Raw genomic sequence first — 14,751 nt, 5'->3', positions numbered from 1 at the left:
AACTCACATGGAGACACAAAGACCTAATTTTAGGTGCTGGATGTCAAACCCTATTCCTGGTTTCAAAGCAGTCAAAACTTCATTTCTTTCTTCATAACAACATGAAGTAAACTGAACTTGCATTTACTTATGGTGAAATCTCACAAAAATCAACACATTCCAAAAGAAAAGTCTTATTTTATTGAGATAGCCTTTCCTGAACACAAAATATTTCATCAGAAAAAAGAGAGGAGAAAAGTAACTCTAGTCCACAAAAAATGGAAAAATGAATCCAAGAACTGAGTTTTCTTCTTTGCTCTTTATGGCAATGATCCTAACAGACAAGACATGTGCTGCACAATGAAATCTGTGTGGACATGTACTCAATAACAAATAACTTTAGAGATCATTGAAGATTTAGAATACAAATGTTAACAACTGGAGGAAGGATCTACCTTAGCAGCTCGGAGGTGTTAAAATATGTAAAACATTAATACTAAATATAAAGCTGTTTTCCTACCTGTGTGTAGACAAATTACTGAGGTACAGTGTGTATTTTTCTTCAGCAGACAGACCATCCATCATCAAGTAAAAAACATGAAAATTACTCTGGTTGAGAGGTTGCATAATGACACGAGACTTCTCCAACATGTACGTATAAATTCTAGCTGATTAAGAAACAAACAAATAAATTCATTGTTATCTTGATTGCTCTATACTCATATTTTTTAAACCATCCATCACCGCAACACTGAAAAAATAGAAAATATTTTAATAAAACAGTCTGAGGTATGTATGATATAAAAAATACTGCCATTCGTAGTACCATGATTTTCTATATAGAATCATATATACAATCCTAATTCTATTAAAATTAGTTTCATTTTCTTAGGGAACCATATTTGGCAAGCTTTTCTAAGAGAAAAGCTATTAGTAATCTCACCCAATTGTAGCAATCTGAGAATTCCAAGCTCCCTCTTAATGAACAAAGATATAAGAAAGATTCAAGACGTCCTGGAAAAAATGGTCCATGGATCCATTTCTTTTTTCTCTCTTGGCAATCAAGAATGCTCATCTTAATAGTGTAGATTAGCCACCTATCTTTCAGATGGCTACAGCAAGACAAAATTGCATGGCTGTCAGCAAGCCCATTAACCAATACTTGGGGAAAGACGTGTATTCCAGAAGGGCTATGATGAGCTTGCTATATGAAAAGGCACATGAATCAGCACATCTGCAAGGAAGGGGAAGGAGGAAGAACTCAACCATGATTTGACTATGGAAATGCTTTTTATAGGATCATACATAACTCCATGCTCACTAAGTTTTTTGAAAGAGGCACCTCCAACAAGGTTGCAGCACACTATGCTGCAATACATGCTTTTCAATCCCTGCAATACAGCAGAGCTTTCACAGAGTATTAGTGAGCACCTCTATCCTAGAAAAAGTTGTTGTTGAGTTTAGAGATTAAAATGCACTTCTCAGCAAAGAAGGAGCTATATTTTTGAAACCAGGCAAACATAGAAGTGTATTAAATCATATCTTCCAATGGTATGGATGATGACCAAGTCTACAAGCAGTTGCTGCATGCTCAGTAATACAAACACTGGCATGTGCATCCAGTAGCTTTTTTTTTTCCTTTCCTTTTCTTGAAGAAAACTGAGATTAAGCATAAAATAGCACTCAGTATTCAGTGCAGTCAAAAATGCTGCATTTCTAGGTATATCCAGAATTGCAATTTCAAATGCCTGAGGGACTGGAATTTTGAAGGCAGAGTTGGAGTTTAAAGATTTCTAAAGATGGGAAGCGCTGAAATATCTTTTATTCTTCTTGTATCTTATTTCTTACAGAAGTAACCCTACCATCAACTAATTTTAAAACAGGCTATTACTAATCCTCAATTACTTTTCCTTCTGTGCAAATGTCTTCACTAAGGCTTTCATAACTATCACTCAGATGTTTTCAGTATTCACTGGTTAATAAAAGCAGGAAAAAATATATTGGAAGTCATCCGATTAATTAATACAGTTGACTTTAATGATGGGCAACACCACTTATTTAGATTACGCCGATTAATTCAGCACTTTCCAGCTACTTCAAGTCACCCACTTCAATAAGGCTAAATACAGTTCATCTCAGTTAGCATCTCCAGCAGTAGGAATAGCTGTTAAGAACTGTCGAATTTCTGATCAGCAAGAATCATCTTAATAAAACTAAATTAACTCAGAAAGAAAATTATCACAGCCTTTTTATAAAGAAAAATGATATGTTATTTAATCTATGTGAAATAAAACAGAAAAATAATGGAGTTCTAGAGCAAAGTCTGTTGTGTTTGTGCAGTGTCTGCAGTACTTACAGGTACAAGGAAGTTTGTACTTCTAACAGATCAGACAATCTACTGAGTAGCTGCAGTCAGCAAGCAGACCCTGTTCTGAAAATGTAGCCAGTGAAATCTTCGAGCTATGCATTCTTTGAAACTACACTGCTTTCTCAAAAACTTTGTTGCTAAACACAGCCACTGCTAAATAATAACATCCAAAATTTCCTAGCTGAAACATGGTACAAAAATACACCAGAGAACTTAGTGGGCTGCAGTCTTTCTTACATCAAAAAAGGAAAATCATATTTTAAACCTTTTTTTTTTTTTTTTTTTTTTAATTGATCAAAAATGTTTGCAACAAACACAGGCCAAAATGCATTCTGCCTCTTTTTACAAATCAATTTACATCCTTCCATTTTAGGACAACTTAGAAAAAAAAACAAACCAAACCAACCAACCAAACAAAAAGTTATCTTTTCAAATAGTGAAGATGTGAAAAGCAAGATTGGAAAATCTGGACAATAAGTTCCTCAGACTTGATCTTCTTTTCCTAACCTTTTTTCAGTTGTTTGAGGAAACATAGAGAGCTTTGCTACTCATCTCAGGACTTAAGCCAACCTACGTAATGGATAATTTGCCCTTCTCTTTCCCAAATAAAAACATCAATTTTACTTCTGGAAATAGGTCTGTAATCCTTGTTTCACTACTGTGCAATGGGTGTGCAGCGCTGCTTTATGATTACGATATTCTGGCAAAAGGTCCATCTTCAAGTTCTGTTACGTATGAGTTCATTTTAGAACAAAATCACTGGCCTGTAGATTATTCTAAATTTGCTCTGATGTATCACTCTCTACTAGTTCCCACTGCCTTATCGTACTCAATCTCAGTGAACAGTGACTTAATCTGGGTTATATTTTCTCACTTGTTTGGATGAAAGCAATGGAAAGTACCTTACCATAAAGCTACTTATCACAGGAGAAGTCTCATTTCAGCATAACACTGCAGGGTTTCTGATCACAAACCAGAGACAAAGGAGACACAAACCTCTATGGATGTCTCATGGGTTTTAGTAGAACCACACTCAAGATCTCCACTCTTTCTTTCAAAACCTCATGGCACTGTTTGTAATAAAGACCAAAACAAACCAGCAAGTGGAAATCATGGCCAAAATTTCTGTTCTGCAGGTGTACTGGACTTTCTTCTACACAAAAAAAATCCTATGTGACAAAAATCAGGGCATTTACAAGGTCCAGGCATGAAAGAACTTCCGCACAAACAAAAAGCTGCTTCAAAGTTGATCCAGTTCCACTTAAAATGCAAAGAATGCTACCTTGAACTCATCTGGTATAATAAAAACATACATATGTACTCAGTGTGCCTCTTCCTAAGTAAACTGTTTTGAACCTCTCCCTCAAAGCTCAGCCTGTTAAAGATTTTAAACCCTTTGCTGGAGGCAGCCTCGTGTCACTTGAATTTTTGTTTACAGATCAGACATACTTAGCCCAGTTTCCTCAAATGAGTTATAAAGTCTTATCTCAGCAGAATCAGGTGCTCTGTATATTTACACTCTTCATTCATGCTTAAACAGTGCGAGACAGTAAATACTGCCTTGAATAATCTTGCAAATAAATATACAGAATCATTGGGTAGGATTTAAACCAGGCAAAGACAACATGCCAGATTCTTTTCTCATTTATTGTAATGTCAGTCAGGGGCAATTTCATTCAAAACTGATGCTTAGCAATCGCCTAGAAAATCCAACACCTACAGTGAAAATTAAACAGCAATACACATGTACTTATTTTTCTCCTGTACTGTAGTTTCTCATTCTTAAACAAATTTTGGAACTTTTGGCTACCTAAGATTTAGTTTAGGTAGTTTATGCAGTTCTTAAGTATATGCAGAATGTTGGGCAGATAAGCAATTGTTTATATTTGTTCATTGCCTTAACTCAACTCTAGGTTTTCTCATTCTGTGTCAGTGGTTTCAAAGTGATAAAGGCACAGCATCAGTGTATCAGAAAACTGACATCAGATTCTGATTAGCTGTTTCCACATTAATATCATTTGCAGACAAAAGCTGTGGACTTAAAATAGCAAATATGATTGAAAAAAATCAGATTCTTTCAATTAAAGGGAAGCACTCAGAATTTTGCTGAATACATAGCATTCAGGCTTCCACACTACCTACATCTGAGGAACCCAATGACTTAACCTTAGTACAGATGTACCATGAAAATTAAGCCATTTATGTTTCTGAAATACTCACATATTGAAATTTGTTGACGCAGAACATAGAAAAACCATAGAAAAACCATCTTTCTGGTTTCAGAGCAGAATAGCATGGCACAAGCTACATGAGGATCAATCAAGGGAAAATTTTTACTGTAAATCAAAACTGAAAAAAGTGCTACTGATTTCTCACACAGAGACATTTTTGCTCATACTTGCTAAGGTACACTGAATACTATTGAGAAAATAAACTGTAATTACCACTATGAAATATTTTCAAATAACAGTTTTAGAAAAAAAATACATACTAATACATATTAAAAATGACTTTCTTTAAAAATGAGTAGTTTTGGAAATGTTTATCCAGTGAAATCTAAGTTAGTTAGATCAAAAAGGTGTCACCACACAGCTCTGCTATACAGGAGGATCAGTGCAAGCAGGCAACTGTGTACAGTTGCACTCACCTCTCACTTTAGTACAGAGTAACTTTTTGATGGCCTACAGAGACCAGAAATGAAAGTTCTCCCAGACTGGCTCAGGTGACCAGAATTTTCAGAATCCAAGAACATGTGCTCAATATCCACTTTCATCACTAATGAATGTGTGCTGGTAATTACAAGGTTCCCGCTTACAGTGAAAGCAGCCACTATCTCCACACTCTCACCTCAAACTGAAAGAAACATCAGCATGATTCCAAGTTCCTTCAGAGGAAGCTCAAAGTTATAATAACTTTTAATTTGGTTATTAGAAAGCAGATCTTTTTTGTCCTCCCTAACGTTAACAGCTAAGCTTCAGGGATACTTAAAATGCCCAATACCACAATATTTCCAAATGCAGAAAGTAATCTGCTTGTTATTTTGTAAAGTTATTTCAGTAAAGTGATACACAACTGTCAGAGTTTGCTTAGTCTCAGGCATGAAGAGGAATACTGATTGTCGGGAAATGGAAGAGAAAATAGCAGTGGTCAGTTTTTTCCTGGTGTTTTTCTGCCACCTGGTGGTTAAACACAGCAGCTCTCTCCCTCCAATAACTGCTCTACTTCGGACAAGCTGTGAATTCACATGCTATGAATCAAGTTCCCCTGACACTCCATAAACTCCCTTTCTTGAAGGCAATTGATAACCACTTGTATGTCACACTGTGACTCCTCACCTTCTAGTCTGAGAGTAATCATAAAATAGTCATTAGACATTTTAAATATTTACCTGCAATTAATGTCCTTTTCTTCTCACAAAATTGTAGCTCAAAATATTTTATAAAACAGCTGGAAAAATCACTCAGGGGTGTCTTAGCATGTCCAAAGGCTTCCAAGACACAGTTTACCTTCAAGAAAAAAATGGTAAAAGAGTGACAAGAGAAGAAAATATTTCAATAAAAGTCAGTGACGTTGGTTTGGGACCAGTAACTGAAAAAATAAGACTACTTTTTAGCTTGGAATTTAACAAATTCCTTGAGAGATTTTTTTTCAGCATAGAAAATAAATAGTTTAAAAACCCCACCTAAGTGCTGTCAAAATAGTGGGAGCTGTGAATGGAAGGGAAAAGACAAGGGCCCAACCTCAGACCCTTCAGTGCTATTAATTAAAACAGCTACTGGTGCAGTAGGTGGCAGCAGAAACTAGTGAACTTAATTTTGCTTTCACTCCTGTAGCATTGAGATTTAGGGTGTTTTTGCATAAATTAGGCTAATTCAGCATCTGGTTTGACCAGTGTGGCTTCAGTAACTTTAAATGGTGCTATGTGCAACTGCTGCAAGTACAAATCCAGGTCATTGTGTTCATTAAAGCACCTTAAAAAGGTAACTAAAACAGAGCTATAATGTGAGTCCCTCTGGATGGGATCTGCTATACCTACCTCCTTTGTCTGAAGCCAGCTATCCCACCTGAGCTATTCACAAGGATCCTTCTATAAACAAAATGCAACTCATTTTTCTTAATATGGGATGATCCTCTTTTATCTGTACTGATTACGAGTCATTGAAACATATGCCTAATTCTATACTACTTGACTAAACAAGACTAGGACTCTAACCTCTATGGTATGTGACATGGTCGGGTTCATATTTGCATTGCTTTCATTTGCAAAGCAGGGCAGATATAGCATTGTGAATGGTTACTGGTACATATTGCCAGAGGACCTAGTGGGGATTTAAACTGTGCCAGGAGACAAGTCCCAGCACAGACAGGACTCCCACACCTTCCAATTCTCACTACTCCCACATTTCTATCCAAAACAGACAGTTTTCAGTTGTTTATTCACAAAGTTACAGTGTTCAGTCAAGTGAAAAATTTACACTTACAATGTGTTAGCATGTAGTCTAATTTACCTGATATGTAAAACAGGTTCTCCTGATTTCACAATGTGCATTGGACATAATTTGGTACTGCTACTGAAATCAAATATGATTGACCAAATATTTCAGAACTTTTGCCTATTTTATATTTAATACACAAATACTAAGCCTGTAACTTCAGTCAGTCCTTGTAGATCTTCCACAACTTTCCAATTTCTATTCCACATACTATTACTTTGGATGTTCGAGCACTTCCTGGATGGGACGAAGACTACTACAGCCACACAGAGAAACTTATTTACTTACTATAGGCAGTCAGTACATATTTAGGAGGCTGTACCTTATCACACTACATTTCCTATTCACTGAAACACTGCTTTCCAATATAACTAAAATATATAGAAACAAAACTGGACTTCACTTTTTAGTTTACACTCATCATATCAAGATGAACTTAATCCTCCTTCCATTCAGGTCAAGGCAGGAAAGAAGCCTCCTCTGACATGCTGTTCAAATGACTTTGCATATAAAGAGGCCAGTTTTTTGCCTATTCTACTCAAATGTTCAGAATGCTACTCACATGTTTTATCTTTGTATCAAAGATACTTCTGCTGGAGCTAGATCTACAAGTGAGGTGCTTCACTATTTGTTTGCAGGCTTCAGTCTTCCCAGAACCACTTTCTCCACTGTAAAATGACAAGAAAATAAAGAGAAGGTGGAATTATTGGTTATTTTCACATTTGAGATATTATTTATGCTTTCTATTACTTGTGTTGGAATGGATTTAAGATATCTCCGTCAAACACTCATTTGAAATAACAGAAGGTTTATGGATGGCAAGTACTCAAGAAGAAAACATAGGAGATAGACTGGCTTACACACTGGCACTGTCTCTCAGAGCTGTCTGGCTATATTGTCTTGTACCACAAACCAAACCAACCAAATCTAAAGCCATTTTAAACATATTTACAGCAAAGTTTTTATCTCTTCCTTTATCATCTGACCAGTAAAGGAATCTGCTTACACTGCCCAGTTCTTTGCAGATGGGGAAATAATACTGTGTTAATCACAGGAATCAGAAAGAAAAAAAGTAAAGCATTGGGAAGAAGAGAAAAGAAATAAAAATGAAGAAAGAAAAAAAAGTGAAAAGATTACTTAAGAGTTAGCTGGCACAGAGCTAACGTTTAACTTCTTGTTCATGGTGTGGAATATATATTCCATACAATAAGAATTCCTGAGAGGAAAGACAAATGAAGAAAACAAGGTAAGATCAAGGAAGGATAAAGTCACTGAAGCCTGATAAACGAATTTCTTAGATGCACTGTAAGTTGTTATATTGTAACTGAACCAAACCAAATGTCATTTGATGTCCCCCCCTTCATTTACCTGCTTGATCACATTTTAAAGGCTGTTTCTACTACAGACAGTTGAAGTACAACGACCATGCTGGTTGGTCAGTCTGTGAGCTAGTTTATGAAAATGAGAGGGTAGCAAAATACATTACCAGCCTGGCCACTGCCCTATGTATAAGAATCTCATTTCAAATGAGAAAACAATTAAAGAAAGAAAGAAATGAGAGAAGAAAAAAAAGTTTTCATACTCAGAGTTGAGATCTCTGTGCCACTTAGTTCTTACGGGACACATGCAGCTCTGGTAAATATCATATTTGTCTGCCTGATAAGATGCATTCCTAGGTGTCAGAAGGGATTTCTCATTATATATGTGATATATCAGGCTGCTTTTAAGTATGTCCTCCTTTAGTAACAAGCTGGAGGCTGACCCTGGACTTCAAACTCCTGCTGTTATCTGTAGGAGGTTTGTAGGCCAAGGTTTGCAATCCGGATATATGACACGTAAAGCCTTCAAATAATGGGTCACAAAGCCATATTTAAACCAGGTCTTAAAACAAATCACTTGAAATCAAGGTCATCACCATAGCAAACGTGAAACTAGCATCTCTACAGGATTGACCAGATGCTCTATGAGTGCACCGTAGATTGCTCAATCTTCAGCTTCTGACTTCCTACAACAATTCATTTAATGTTAGATTATATTTGATGTCACTCTCAAGCATGGATTCCCTTTCTGAATGTTAATATTACAAAGCTGCCTGCCTGTTTTCCTAAGTAGTAGCATTAGTTTTCTGCCTTTATAATGGCTGTGTCCAAATTCTCTGTTCTTTTATACTGTCATCAGAAACAGGAGAAGAAAAAAAGTGACACAAGGGTATTAGTCCTGTGATGCTCCTCCCCTAAAAACATTTCATACTCCTGCAAATTACAGACCTTATGCCTGTACTATGCAGAAGGTCAGTGAGCTTGCAAACAGATATCTACATATCTTAAATCATACCTCCTACTGCTCACTCACATGAGCCAGTCCACTGACACCTGGGTGCCATGATATGAAACAATTTTATCCCTCCACAGTACACTTAAACCAGAATCACAGCTGTGACCTGCTATCATCCTATCACAGGTTACCAGCAAGACTGGCAACAATGGTTCATCAATTATTTCAGCTTACACAGAATTTCTTTGCACTTAAAATATCTCAGAAATTTAGCAATCACGGCTACACATGATGTCATCACTGAGCACAAGTGCTTGTATGTTTGAAAATCAGATCTCTAACAGAACACACCTTGTCCAATGCATACTGCCCTTTATATTCACTGCCAGATAACTGTATCATTCTGATATTCACATTATTTATTTCTGAATTCAGATAGTTTCCTTAACTGGATCATTACTGTTTGGTAAATGTTAATTTCAATGTAAATTAATCATATAAATCTTGTCCTTGGGGGAAACTGTGACAAAATATAGAAGGAAGAAGCGACCTGTCACTTCAGATCACAGAGCTTTACTGGCAGAGTTTTACTGGCCCTGTTTCATTTACAGTTCTGACCAATTCTGCAGCAATATTTAAAATAAACAAAGACTACTCTTGTGCTACTTGGATTACAATCAGAAATGCTGGAAAACTTCCAACGCAATTTGTTTCATATAAGATTCCTAACAGTTTTAAAGGAAGATTCAGATCAGATACACTTGCTACACTGTATGAACTTCTGAAGCCAGGCCCTCAACATTCCACTCTCAAGCATGTACACTGTTAATACAAATTCCCATTCTGATAGCAGGGTGTATCCAGGGAAAAGAGAGAAACCTTTTGGAAGGCCAGAATAATTTCTTCTCAGTTTGCATGGTACCACAGCAAAACGCTGGGTCCTGCTCCATGTCTGAGGTTCCTAGTCTTGAAATATACCTGTATGAGTAACATTGCTAAACATAAAATAACTAAATAACTCTGCATGTTAGTGGGAAATTATATTTGTAAAGTAAACTATATTGAAAAGTGTATTTCTAAACAATTTTATATTATAAATAGGACGATCAAATTGTAGTGCCACAGCTCACTGCGATTACAATACAATGAGTTAGAATTTAAAAATTACAAAGTATTAACCTGAGCAGAGTACATGTGGTGATGCTAACCTGAGGAAATCAAAAGCTGTCAAGTCAGCCCACTTTAAAAGATGAAGATTTCTCTCAGTCCCAGGTTATTGGGCTTATAAATATGGTTTATTTCAGAATAAAATCTCTGGATATCGACATTCCTGTCTCCAAACTTTTATACAACAATTCATAACAAATATTCCTTAAGGCGTGTTGTTCTTTTCTAAATCACCAAATTAGCCATTAGCATCCCATAAACCATTGGCTTGATTGACTGAAGATCCTTAGCTTATAAACTTATAATTTATAAACTTATAAACAAGCTTATAAACTATGCTTAGACTTCCCAGACAGCTCTGACTTATCTTGTCGGTGGTTAATGCATTTTCATATCCTGTATGGCAGAAACAAAATCCAGTCAAGTTAATTAGGAAAAGTCTATCTATTGGCTATTCAAAAGCATAACATATCTTTATTTTATTTGATAACATTCATAAAAAGTATATTCACAGCTAGCTCTCGGTGTTAAGCATACATCAATGGCATAGGCTTACTATAAACTAAAAGTAATTATGAATAATTGGTAGTAATCTCTTCAATAATTTGGACATATCCTTTTCTATTGTAAAATAGAAACTTGATTTCAGTGAGTGGACATTTGTGAAGTGTCCAAATAGCAATAATAATAATAAAAATGTTTAACACTGTAGCTCCATGGAGGAAGTTAAGAGTAAAGCTTCAGAATACAAGAAATTAAGTAAAGTAGAAAGACACAAAGAAGGCCAGGAGAAAAACTGATAAATAGATATGAATTGTCCTAAGCACTTAAAATGGACCTCTTACAGGACAGTAACTATGAGCAGCATCACATACAGTAAGTATAACTGCTTGGGTCTGAATGACAAGTTCACTCATTGATGTGAATAAGCAGAGATTTAAGCAAGTTCATTGTAAGGGACTTGGGTAAAGAGATGCCAAACTCCTGATTCAGTCAGGATTAAGCATGAAATAAATAGCACTGTGAGACTGCCCAGAAACTATGAACCTATTCTGAACACACATGTGGGCTGAAAATTGAAGTAGTACTTGAAGTATAGAGGTGGTTTCAGGATGATAGCTTTGGACATAACTCTGTTTCAGTCAACTTCAGGAATCTTTACCTCCAATCGTTACTATCCCTTGTGAAAAACATGGCAGGCAAAATGACTAGACTAAGAAGAACTGTATCATTAAGGGTTATGCTGTGTGCAGAAATTCATTAGCGCACACTGTATGTGTGCAATAAAAGAGTAATTCATGAATTATTAACAACTAAATTGATGGAAAGTTTCTTTTCGTAATTAAGCTTTGGCAGGAAAAAAAAAATGAACTGACAAACATTGCTAATAGAAAATAAACTTTATCTCTCCAGAATAAAGAAGCTTGATGAAGATGACAGGACAAACATGCATAAGGGCATCTTTTCTGAAACTCTTTCTAGTCTTCTTGAGAAGAGAGTGGGTAACCGAATATACTGAAAATAATAGTCTTCAATATAGAAATTACATTTTTTTTTTTTTCCTTAAAAACAAACTATGAATTTTCAGGAAAGATTCAGGAGACAGTTATAGATCACATCACTTATATTAGCTTATATTTAAACCAAACATATTTTGAGGACTGCATGTGAAAATAATACATTAACATTGGCGTGATACTATTTCTCACTACTCCATATCACATCATAACAACATAACATGCACATCCAAATAGCAGGCTCATCTCACAGTAAAATTTATTACAATAAAAGTAAAGCATCGTGTTTATAAACTCTAACAAGTTACGTATAATATAAAGTATTATTATATATCATTAGAAGAAAAGTAGACCTAAAAATAAATATACATTAGGAGTTTATTCTGTATTTGCATCATTTCATTTGCATCCAATTGCAATAGAAGACAAAAGTATCATCTCTGTGAGCACTTTCCAGAGTACTTGTATATGAAAAATGGCATCTCTTGCAATTATCAAGGGAACTTCATCTTGAGTTTTTTATTCCACAGGAATAATCAATTTTCACTAGATTTACTGCTAATAAAACCAAACATCCTAAAACCTAGCATCCTTCTGATTTAGTATGGCTATTTGCCTATGTGGCATTTTAGGACCTATTTAGACTAAGCCAAAACCAGTGGGTCCTGCTGTGGACTTAATGTCTGAGCTTCCAAAACCGACACAAGTCCATATCCACATAAACAGAATCCAATAAAACTGTATATGTACAATTGCTGTTATGTGTTCACTGTAGTTGTAACTTTACAACACTATGGTTAGCAGCTCTTGTTATCTACCTCTAGAACTACAGGTAACTCAAGAGCAATTGTAAGTTCTCTCAAATAGCTCAACTTTATGATTGAGCAGCTACATCAAATTTCCCTCGCTCTTCGCTTTCAGGTAGGCTGAAGGAAGAAAAGGGAGGGCAGCAGATTAACAGATGTAGGGAGCCAAGAGAATTCAAAGATTCACCATAGTAAAAGCAGTGCATTTGGATGAACCTCTGTTTTACCTGACATTTTTAATACTTTTATTTACAGTCTTGAAGGTATTTATCATTGGAATAACATCATAAATTACATGAAGTGCCCTACATTGAAGATGGAGGGCTAAATAACAAGCACAGGGTTTCACACAACATGTGAGGCAGGGTGGAAGCTCCAATACAGGCGCATCAACTCAGAGGGTTACACTTTTGTAAAGGACTTCTCTTTTTATTTTCATTAGATCCTATTTCTAATTCCTTTCCATGTAATATTAGCAATGCACACAATGGCTTTGAATTCTTTATCATTAATTCTTCGTTTGTAATTAGATCCAGTTGGATGGACTGGCAAGTTCCCAAGAAAATTTATGAACCTGAGATGTAATTAAGTCTTTTTCAGTTCTGTTCTGCTCTAATGTATGATATAGAGATCAGTACACAGAAAGAAATCAGTTGGAGGAAAAAATAAAATGGAAATCTTAAGTACTGAGTCCTGGGGGAAACAGCTGAAAGGCAAAAGTAGTAAAATAGTTAATAGAAAGATAAAATTTCACCTGAGGATAAAGCACTGGGGACGCTGCTCCTGGAACAGCATGTGGTAAGCTCTTTCAGCACAGGAAAATATATGAGGGGGAAGTGTGGAACACAGTTTTCCAGAGTTGCTTAAATAAAGCTGGGTGACCTGAAAAAATGTTGTAAATTAACACGATCAATATATTTCAAATTGTGTTTCACCCCTCCCACACCCCTCACTCCCACATCCTTGATACCAGGTCTTTGTAAAGCTCTCCATATGCATAATGAAAAGAAGGTATATGGCACTTCTTAAGTACCATATGGTACCTGTAAAGAGTTTAACTAAAAAAAAAACAAAACAGAGCTGTTAAGTATAAAAGTGCTAATTAAGATACAAAATTAAACAGAACTATGGCAGTCCACAGTGCTCCTTTTTGAACTGAGTAAAACAACATGATCTGAAAAACCTTCACGCTCTTACTGCCACCACATAATGGTTAGACTTTTTACTAATGGACATAAAGAATACACGCATTTGCTCTACTCTGACGATTAAACTACGCCCAAACGTGACACAACAAGATGTCCACAGTAATCACAGTTTCTACAAACAGTTACTGTGTCATCTCAAAAATGGTGTCTGTCACGTTTTTAGTAGTGCTACTATAGTAGTAAAGAGCAGTTCAGTGTAAAAAGGCCTTAATACTGTCATCTAACAACTGTATCAAATGAAGCAGAGAGTATATTAATGCATGACACTATTTCATCTCAGTATGAAAAACTGATTACAAAATGATTTGTTTTAGTAGCTTACTGGAACTAAGAGTGGAAGGTCAACATAAAATTGCCAAGTTATGACAAATGAATATAAAAGGAAGAAAATCTGAGATATTGTTATTGTTCTTGAATAATATACATGATCATTTCTTCATTGCTTCATCCTGGATTTAAAAATTATGTCAAGGCCAATATATTTGAATTCTTTTTCTTTACAGCTCTTTCTTGGTACACGGCCTCATTGTATATCTAAAGCAAAATATACAGTGACAGGAAAAATACAGTCATACAACACTCTATGGCTTCTGGATGATTTCCATTTATATAAACTAAATTTAGACTTCATACTTGAAATCTGCTGCTATTACCATCAAACGTCACAGATCTATTGATACACACAAAGCCTCATGATGCAGGAGGCAAACACAGATTAATTTGCTTACCAGATTTTGAGCAATTTATAATCCTTGTTAAACTAAATAAATATATTTTAATGTACCTTATACAGCAAGGGACCTGAATTCATTGCAATTACAAGGAAATAATGAGTGTGGGATGGGAATTGAAAATGAAAAATCAACAGTCATGCACACACACTGTCTCTGGAATGTCTCACTGAGGACAAAGCAGGGATCAAGCCATCTATATTTATGG

The 14,751-nt window shown here is 35.7% G+C and overlaps 1 protein-coding gene across 2 annotated transcripts in view; it reads right to left on the bottom strand.

The window, feature by feature from the left end:
* The window catches only part of MYO16 (myosin XVI), a 355,874-nt gene that overhangs the window by 145,864 nt on the left and 195,259 nt on the right, over window positions 1-14,751 (bottom strand). For both annotated transcript variants that reach the window (XM_031613784.2, XM_090128652.1), the window contains exons 13-16: window positions 13,359-13,486; window positions 7,403-7,508; window positions 5,736-5,853; window positions 500-647 (exon numbers count right to left, since the gene is read on the bottom strand). In XM_031613784.2, coding sequence (XP_031469644.2) covers window positions 500-647; window positions 5,736-5,853; window positions 7,403-7,508; window positions 13,359-13,486 — 500 coding nt within the window. The remainder of the gene's footprint in view (window positions 1-499; window positions 648-5,735; window positions 5,854-7,402; window positions 7,509-13,358; window positions 13,487-14,751) is intronic.

This window comes from Phasianus colchicus, chromosome 1 (assembly GCF_987193195.1).
Source record: "Phasianus colchicus chromosome 1, bPhaCol1.hap1.1, whole genome shotgun sequence".
NCBI lineage: Eukaryota > Metazoa > Chordata > Aves > Galliformes > Phasianidae > Phasianus > Phasianus colchicus.
This window is presented reverse-complemented; position numbering and strand designations above follow the sequence as displayed.